General features: G+C 47.8%; 4 protein-coding genes and 1 pseudogene across 5 annotated transcripts in view; all 5 read left to right on the top strand.

The window, feature by feature from the left end:
• Positions 1 to 4,393: 4,393 nt before the first annotated feature.
• On the top strand, positions 4,394 to 4,837 carry TEOVI_000133200 (uncharacterized protein; the record flags this gene model as incomplete). The annotated part of the gene is made up of 1 exon (XM_067224569.1): positions 4,394 to 4,837. One exon carries the CDS (start codon positions 4,394 to 4,396, stop codon positions 4,835 to 4,837), a length of 444 nt encoding a protein of 147 aa, XP_067080670.1.
• A 482-nt stretch (positions 4,838 to 5,319) lies between these two features.
• TEOVI_000133100 (uncharacterized protein) lies at positions 5,320 to 6,363 on the top strand (the record flags this gene model as incomplete). Its single annotated transcript, XM_067224568.1, has 1 exon — positions 5,320 to 6,363. One exon carries the CDS (start codon positions 5,320 to 5,322, stop codon positions 6,361 to 6,363), a length of 1,044 nt encoding a protein of 347 aa, XP_067080669.1.
• Positions 6,364 to 6,767: 404 nt separating this feature from the next.
• On the top strand, positions 6,768 to 7,148 carry TEOVI_000133000 (paraflagellar rod component, putative; the record flags this gene model as incomplete). Its single annotated transcript, XM_067224567.1, has 1 exon — positions 6,768 to 7,148. The coding sequence occupies one exon, from the start codon at positions 6,768 to 6,770 to the stop codon at positions 7,146 to 7,148; it is 381 nt and encodes a 126-aa protein (XP_067080668.1).
• Positions 7,149 to 7,589: 441 nt separating this feature from the next.
• On the top strand, positions 7,590 to 8,831 carry TEOVI_000132900 (intraflagellar transport protein 57/55; the record flags this gene model as incomplete). The annotated part of the gene is made up of 1 exon (XM_067224566.1): positions 7,590 to 8,831. One exon carries the CDS (start codon positions 7,590 to 7,592, stop codon positions 8,829 to 8,831), a length of 1,242 nt encoding a protein of 413 aa, XP_067080667.1.
• A 58-nt stretch (positions 8,832 to 8,889) lies between these two features.
• Positions 8,890 to 8,934, top strand: part of TEOVI_000132800:pseudogene — a 529-nt pseudogene continuing 484 nt past the window's right edge. Inside the window, exon 1 of the mRNA in view lies at positions 8,890 to 8,934. This exon is cut by the window's right edge and continues 21 nt beyond it. Within this exon, the coding sequence occupies positions 8,890 to 8,934 (45 nt within the window).

The following is an 8,934-nucleotide window of genomic DNA, read 5'->3' as shown; positions in this document are numbered from 1 at the left end:
ATATATATATATATGCGGCACTCCCTTAAGATGCGCAGTACGTGCGTTCGCGGGAAATAATAGGCTAGAATGCTGGTGGATTGTGTGTGCTACTGTCGTGTGTAATTTAAAAAAAAAGTATTAGTTATATTACAAGGGGCATAATAACTTTAAAAGTACCAGCGAGGACCTGCTGCGGCTCTAAAAGGGGCAAATACAGACGCAGCACGAAATCAACGGGGCCTCAAAACCGAACATGGTCGTGCCAAGACACACTCATTCAACTGTATATCGCGGTTTGCGGCATCCATAGTGATGCGGCAAGAGCCCCCGCGCATATGAGAAATGTCAACTGGACAGAGCTCCGTCCACATAAAAGTTGGAGGGGATCACTGAGAAGCAAAATTGGAAGACAATCAAAAACATACTTAGCAATGGCAAGGACTTTCAACCGAGTCAGCATCAGTGCATATGCCACAAATGACGTTACGGTGTAAAAATCGATACGCTACACCCATTTTTTTTTTGAGCACGAAACAACGATGCGGCAGTAGACGTGTCGACAGCCCCCTCAGCGCAGACGCATCGGCTTTACCACGGCCCTCCGCCGTCACGAGTCGCCGGCAACAACACCAGTGGAAACCGCATTAACAACACGAATTGGATAAGGGAGACAAAAAGATCGGGGTCTGAGGAGGCAGCAGGAAGCATTTGATGTCCTCCAGCGACCCTGAGAAGCTCCCGACGCTACAGGGAAAGGAGAATCGCAGTGGCCAGCCACACCGTTTACCAAACGTGAAAGCAGATGCCGGGGCTTTCAGCGCCGAGTTGCGTCAACGCCATCCACAAGCACCAATCCACTAGGCCTTGAAAGAAGTTTCCACACATGTCGGGGTCACAGTACCCGAAGCACACCAAGAATAAAGCACCAAAGCGGGAGGCGAACGTAGGAAGTGATAGACTAGGTGAAGTAAACGATCGAAGGCATGTAACGCAAACGCCCACAAAAGCAAACTGCCGGCCTGCGAGGGGATCTGCGCCACACACGTGCCTACAGACCAGCGCAGTGTCAGATCAGAGACCGGCTTAGGGGCAGTAGAACCCGACCCCTCCACAAGGAAGGAGCTACCGCACATCCGCCGCCACGTCTTCGGCAACGAGAGGGCTTCGTCCAGGAACTATGGGACGGGTTGCTGTGGCAGAAACGCTAAGGCGGAACAGACGGCTTCTATTGGATGTGAGTGAAAACGAAGGGTCCTCATTTGTCTGCTCCACAACCCCTCAGCTGTATGTTATGCTTCGGTCGATGAGAAAGAGACGGGGTGGGCGCGATCCTACTTCAGAGCCACCCGCTTCTCAAGGGCAACTGCAGCCCTTTAGGGGGGGGGGGCCCAACACTCTACGCCACAGTTCCGACCCATTTTTCTGGTAACAAAGTAAGAGCACTAGGATCATTGATGTCGAAGGTCAGTATCAGGTTTCGTTCCCGAACAGCCCAATCGCCAGTGCAGGGGCTGACTTACCTTCAAAGATACGACCGTAGGAGAGATGCAGTCTGACGCTGCGTTCCAAATCATTCTCCATCAATGACCTAACGGCCGATATATGTCGAAGGCACGGGGTGTCCCCACTTTTAATTCTATCACAAGACGATGTGCCGTCAATAGAAAAGGGCCATGTGTTCCGCGTTTAGGTCAACCAAGCGTTGGGGAGGGCTGACCGAGCCGGCGAAGCCCCAGTTTCCATGAGTAGGTGAAGGATTTTCTCTTATCACCTACACTGACTCCTCAGACACACTGCACTAGCCACCAGACGACCGGAAAAGACACATTCCGCTAAGCTGGTAACCAAAACTTCCTGATTTAGGCTTTTTCGGACTAGCGCGACCATTTTTTTTTTCTAAAGGTGCTTCCTGTGAGCCTTTTAGATTTTCCAACTCTCGAAATCGACTAATACCAGCCAGTAAACAAGTCCAGAACAAACCTAGATTTGCTGAAGCTCTGCGCGGCACTGTTGTAAGTAAAAAAATGCAGGGGGGGACGCACACCCACAACTAAGGGAACGCGGTATATTCGGTGTCTTGGTAGTCTCACATTATGCACTATCCAACTTCCTGGCAGCGCCACGTCGCGAGGACGCCACAGCCATCTCTCAGCAAGTTGTCAGGGTTGGCCGTTGGAGTTCAAACCCAGGCACATAGGCGGCTCCTCCCGTAAGGGACCGGTTGACAATCCCCACTTTTCGTAATGAAGTTAGAGGTGCTTCGGGTTCTAGTAGATTTATATAAGAAAATTCTTTGTTTTCATTGAGCTCCACAATTCTAAAGTAAAAACTACATCTGAGAAGAAAAGGTTTATCCTAAAAGTTTTTAGAAGAATATTTTCCCTTCATACCCATGAAAACCTCCTGCCACACGGGAAGGCATCAGTAAATGCATAAAACTTTTGCCATAGTTGTACGACATTCGGTGCTACCGGTAACTTGGTCGCATATTCCCAGAAACTTCAGCGGAATTAGCATACCACAGCACTGCAACAAGGTACTGCTCACGTTTGCCTAATGCAGTTGAATTTCCACACCAGAAACCATAGAAGAGAGGGAACAGTAATTGCTTTCGTCCATCACCCGGAGCTGATACTGAACCTGCGTTGCTCCTCATAAGGAGCCAGAACGAACCGCGTGGGAAACCTTCGAATTCTCACAGGAGACGAACCCAACAAACCGAAGCCACAAACCTATAGTGTGGGACGTGCCGTGACGCCACAAGACAGACCATTCTAGGGATTATTTGTGTTGTCCACGTGAACTCAGGAGGGGTCTCGGATTCCAGCCATTTCAGGAGAGTTGCAGGTACAGGCTTCGCCGTTATCCGCGCCACCCGTGAAATTTCAGTTCATCAACGTGTGTCCGAACACTATGGAAGTCCCCATCCAGCACGACTTAGTTTGAGTGTGGGGGCAAAAGCGGTGTCAGAGGAATGACATGCTACACCCAAAGCAACGGTTTTACTCCCCGAGTAGCAAAAGTGTGTTTGAGGGGGTGGTTCAACCTCTGGGTCATTCTTGTGTTTTTTCTTATTTGGTCTCATGGTGAAGTTTTGGTGTTTTTGTGGTTGCTTGATCATGTGCGACTACCGCTTATAATCAATCAGACATTGTATCGGAAAAATATCACATTTCCCGTACTCTTCCAAAGATTTACTTTCCCTGCCGACGATCCTTGCATTTCATGGAGCCGGCCAGCACAATATATCTCAAATGTCTTGGAACGCACGCCAACACCATTCTCTATTTTTTTTCCCACCAAAACGCGGCCTTGCGAGGCCGCTATTTTCCCCAGCCGGCTTTATTTACCCTACTCAACTGCGTAGATGGTTGTGTTCTTTCCACGGTAAAAAGCGAGATCGAGCGGGAGAATGCTTTTTGCGCGTGTATACAGGCACGCATTTGCTTATTTTCTTAATGTTCGGACATATTTTAAATTCAGTGCTAATTAAATATACAACGCTTTCCCCTGTTCATTTTCCCGCTACCCAATGTTCTTGTTTCGTCTACCCTCGAGGAAAAGGATGTTTCCCCCCTCTAGTCCACACATGTCAAGACCAGGTTCTCCAGCGGGGGGATGTCACCCACGTTCTACCAAGTTCCTTCAACAATCAAATCAGGATTCTGCTTAACATTTCCGCTGTACACTCGGAGGGGGTGGAACACATCGTTCCGTAGTGCACAGCGCAGGGTTTGGCACAGTCGGGAGTATTTTTCATCGAAGGTATGGAAAGGCTTCGTGCCTCTGACGTGGTCCCTGAAAGACCATCGCTAACACCACCTCGGTATCAGAGGGGATGTGCTGAGGTTTAGTTCTTCATCCGTGCAGTGCCGAAAGGCCCCTATGGTCGCACGGTGATTCTCTTCGCAGTAGCGCTCACTACTAGTCGGAGTGTCCCCGAACTTCTAGATGTCACCATGGGCCATTCCCCACTTTGTCAGGGTATTGGGGGTCAGCATATTAATACGAAACGTATTAGCGCCCGTTGCAAGAACACTCCGCTCGCGAAACAGGTGGAGGAATAATGGGTTTAGCACTCCGTCCATCCGCAGACCCCTGTTGGGTTTAATGCGCCACACGCGTCTTGATCAAACGCTTCAGAGCCCCGAGTGTTTACATCGCAACCTGTTCGTTTTCGGGCGTTTGTGGTGATGGCAAAAATTGAGGTCGTTGCAACCAAGTGCTTCGAAAGGGTCCTGAACTTTAGAGTCGCTGCTGGCTGTTGGCGGCGTTCCCAGCGGGTTGGCCGTCGGAAACTCTTTCGCTACCGGCGGGAAAGGTGTAAAAAGAGAAGTTAGAGAGGAAGTGCGTGGTGCTCGTCCCACGGTCGCTGGCAACCCTGTAAGTTTTGTGAGCTGAGTGCTACTTGATGGTTGCCCGTTTCCTCTGGACCTTTCCTTACGCCTCCGTAAAGCATCCGCACATCGGTTGCGTCTCGGTTGTTTTCCCCAGAAGTGGGACGGACCCTCGGGTGTCGTTCGTCTTCGGGAGGCATGCGGGGGGTGAGCCGCTGGGCGGCTGGTGGGGGGTGTCGGGGTTCGCGGCCGGTGCCTCTCCTCCCGGGCGTGGGGTTCTTGAGTTTTCGACTACGGTTTCGACTTACCTCGTTTGTTTGTGCAGCGTCCGGGGTCTGGGGGATCGGGCGTATTTCCGGTTCCGGTGGGTTTCATATCCTTGTAAAGGGAAACGGTATTGGCCTTCCGTGGGCAGCCCGTGGCCTGAAGCACCGCTTTCCACTATCTGGAGCTGTTGCGCCCCCACCGTGCCACGTCCCTTGACACCTGTTGTGCATGATCGCCAGCTGCTTTGTTAGGCATTCGTTCTTCTGGCTTGCGGTCCGTTGATCGCCCCCTCTTCACCAGCGTCATGCGTGTCCGCATTTATTTATACGTATATACATATGCTTGTGTGTATGGGCTCCTCTTTTTCCCCTCCCCTTTGTGATATGCATGTGTTCGTATGCGTGTGTATGCACCCCTGATGGTATTTCTTTGAGTCTCTCACGCACAATTTGAAGCCCAAAGACAGTTATGGTAGATGCAACGGTATGGTTCCCTGAAGCCGTCTTTACCGCTGCTGTGCCAGGCCACTTGCGCATGGCACGCGGCTCTTCAACACTACTGGCGGGCACTGGTTGAATGTGGATCCTCCCTCACACTGGAGCATTCTCAAAGGATAGGATTGTTATATTTAAAGCATGGTAAACAAAGCCAACTCTACTACTGGACGAAGCTTTTTAGCTCGGAAGGTGTGCCCGCTTGCGCTCTTTTGTTGAAAGCCCTTGTTAGACAAGATATGTGGCGGTGCGCTATTGGCCTTTGGGTGTGGAATCCAAGTGGGACTCTCTGTGACTCTCTGGTGGGTGAGTTGATGGCGGAATCAATGTGGAAACAGTCTCTGCAAGTGGTAAATCACCTTTTGAACATTAGGAAGCTGAGTTGTGGGGATGCGATATCTATCGACGACCACGTTGGAGAACCTGATGGAACCACTGAAAGGTTCGTAGTCGGTCCTAGCGACACTATGCGGGTGGCATACGACCCAACTTTTGTGCCGGTGGAGGAATGTGGGATGTCCAGTGGATTATGCCACCTCATTACCAGTTTGTACCCTACTAGGTCTCAGTGGCATCAGGCTGTTTGCCTCCTGGTGCAGCTTAGTGAAAGCGGGACTTCGGCAGACACAGCAAAAGAATTATTGGAACTCGCTGCTGCCAGGTCGGCCTATCAAGGGCGACGATTTGAAGATGTATTTAAATGGTCTTTAAGATGTCGATATGTTCATACTTCCTGTTCGCTGCAGCGCACCCTTTTGCGTGCGGCGATCGCTGTGTCCTGTTGGGAGGAAGCATTTGCAACGTTGGACAAACTGGTAATGCGTCGGGTGGAGGAAGTTCCTGTGATTACCCTGTGTGAGCTTTGCAGGGGTTTTATGAAAGAGTACGGGCAGGGAAAACATGTAAACCTATTGGATAAATTTTCTACTATCATAATGAAGTGTTGGGAGCTTTTCCGTACCGAAATGAAGTTGGAGATTAAGAGTTTTTTTGAGTTTAACGCCGTTGACACAGGTGCGTTGGAGGTTGATTCGTTTAGTAATGAGTTCGTTGTTTCTGGGGCGGATGGGAAATCACTTTGTGGGAGCCGATACCCCATAAGTGTGACTGACATGGATAAGCTAACTAGTTTGTTGTTAAATAAGGGACATTGGAAGGCGGCGCTGCACCTGTTAAGTAAGTTTAGTGAATCTGAATGGTCAAACGAGAGAGAAAAAGTGATCGTCAATGCCGCACGAGCCTCGATGAGGTGTTGGGAGACTGCACTGTTATTTGTCAGCTAGGTTTGCTGTTATCGTAATTAATGTTACTAATAATATTACACTTAGTGTTACAGCTATCACATGCACGTATGTACTCGACAGCATCGCTGCACCTATTACATCATATATATATATATATATATACATATATTTACATGCATACATATTTTCAAATTCGCTCCCTTTCGATACGACATCATGAATATTTCCGCGGCGTTTCATCCAGATGTTGAAGACATTTTCAAAACTTTTACCATTTTCCTTCGTGTACTTCTATCAATGCGATCTAATTTAACTGTCTATTGGTTTTCCCTCTATGCTAGCATACCGAGGAAGGCATCCGGTGAGTGAAACAGCTAAATAATTCTAAGACAACAAGTGTTATATTCTTTAAGGGGGTGGAGAACGTTACTCAAGCAAATTTAATGTCTCACTACCTTTTGGTCACTTTCACGTTCAACTGTCCTGAGATACGTATTTTGGGCCCCATCAAGGAACAAACAATTGAAAAGCTGAATGATGTGATCCCCAACGCTACCACGACGTCGAGGAGCAACAGAACTGCATTGCCCAAGTTTGAGTACCTTCCCAACCCCAACCACTGGTACATTAAGCTTGACAGACAGTTTTGCGACGAGGATGGAAAGTCCCACCTGATGGTCCTTTTGTTGGATGCACTTTCAGAGGAAGGGTCGTGGCGATTGGTTTCGTCATTTGTTACGAAGGAACCCAGTGGAACTGGTTCTAAGGAAGGCACAGAAACGCATACGCTGTTTCTAAATAAACTTCTTGCTGAGGATAGCTGATATTTTGCTCCTTTCGCTCCCCTATTTTTTACTCAAAGAAAATACGAGTCAAAAATGATGAAAGGGGAAAGGCAAAGCAACAAAGAGATTGAAGAAAAGTCAATGTATTTATACATGTTATGTGGGATATTATATGGTAGGGAAGTGATGTATTGAGGACGCTTTTTTTTTTCTTTGTTTTAATGAGGAGCTAAAAAGATAGAGAGAAAAGAAAAAAAGGAGGAATTGCCTTCGTTAGCTCAATTGGGCATGATTTATGTTCCCATTTAGTTGACATAAATTTGCACCTTATTTCTTACCACCGGGAGGCGAGTGAGGATGCGAGGGACATGAATGGTTTTCTTCTTTTTCCTTTTCTTAACTGCGCCTTTTCTTGCTTTTCGTCTTATTGGCGTGCGTCAGTCTGAAAATAGTTAGGTGGGTAAAAACATTAATAAAAAAATGAGCGAAGAGACACAACCCCAATCTACAGAACCTAAAGGTTCTGGAAGTGGTGTCATCATTGATGATGGTACAATGGATGATCTGATCGATAAACTCAGGATTTTACGATATGAAACCGAATTTTGTCCCCGTGTCAAGCCCCCATTCAAACCCTTGAGCAAGTATTACTTTTCGGGACCCTCTACCATTGATAACCCTAACGCCCAGTTCTACTATTTCACGTCTCTGTGCTCCTGGTTAATGGGTTTATCCGGTCGTAATTTTGAACCTCCGGGGCAGTTTGACGATCCGAATGCTACGGCTACCAATATATTAATGGAGTTACGTGGGATGAACATAACAGCACCTAACCTTGCGCCTAATCGGTTGCGCCAAGCAAGTGGTGAAGCAGTTCTGACTGTGCTTTCGCTTCTCGCTGATCACGCTATCCTCAGTAAAGGTTTAAGCATTCGTGCTATTGACTACAGTAATATTGAAAAGTTCGATGAGTTGGAAGGGGCCACGGATGGTGACGAGAATTATGGAATTGGTGATGAGGTGGAGGATAATGTGATGATCGATAGCGACGATGACGATGAGTTATACGTTCGTGCTGTTGGGGGGAAGTCAGGGAAAGAAGACACAGGGATACCTGTGGAGTCAGAAATTAATGCAGATGAATGGAATCTGGAAGTGGAGCGCGTTGGACCTTTGCTTCATGTAAAGTCAGAGGCGATACAAGATTGGCGCTCTCGCATTGAAAACGCCGCAATTCTTTTGAAAGCTGTTGAGAAAATGTATCCAGAGGTAAGGCAAATGCTTCAGAGGATGAGTGATGATTTAGAGAAATCCAAAGACCGCATTCAGAAACGTGAGCAGACGCTCGCTCAGCAGTTTTCCGATCAAGTTGAGGATTACCGTGTGAAGCTGCGGGAGCTGAACTCTTCTCAAGATGCCGCAAATATAGCAAGTCAGAGCGTTCAACAACTTTCAGCTGAGTTAAATCAAGTAAGTGGATTGCTGGACCAGGTAAAGCGGGATATCGAAGAAAGAGAGGCGAAACTATCAGATACATCTCCATTGATGCAAGTAAAGGATGCTGCTGTGAAGGTAAGGGCCGAAATCAAGCAAATGTCTTTAAGAATTGGTATTTTGCAACACACAGTCCTCCACTACGTAATGAAACAAACAAAGGCAAAACGAGAGGGTACAGCCAATACCTCTGGTGGTGATGAGTGGGAAGAAACGGATTATATGTAATATACATACATATTATTGCTACCTGCTTCGAGCGGTGACGAACTGACATCAAGTTTATATGATTGGTCGTTTTGGTTGGATAGAACCGTTCCCATTTGTGGGC

This window comes from Trypanosoma equiperdum, assembly GCF_001457755.1.
Source record: "Trypanosoma equiperdum strain OVI genome assembly, contig: ctg_351, whole genome shotgun sequence".
NCBI lineage: Eukaryota > Euglenozoa > Kinetoplastea > Trypanosomatida > Trypanosomatidae > Trypanosoma > Trypanosoma equiperdum.
This window is presented reverse-complemented; position numbering and strand designations above follow the sequence as displayed.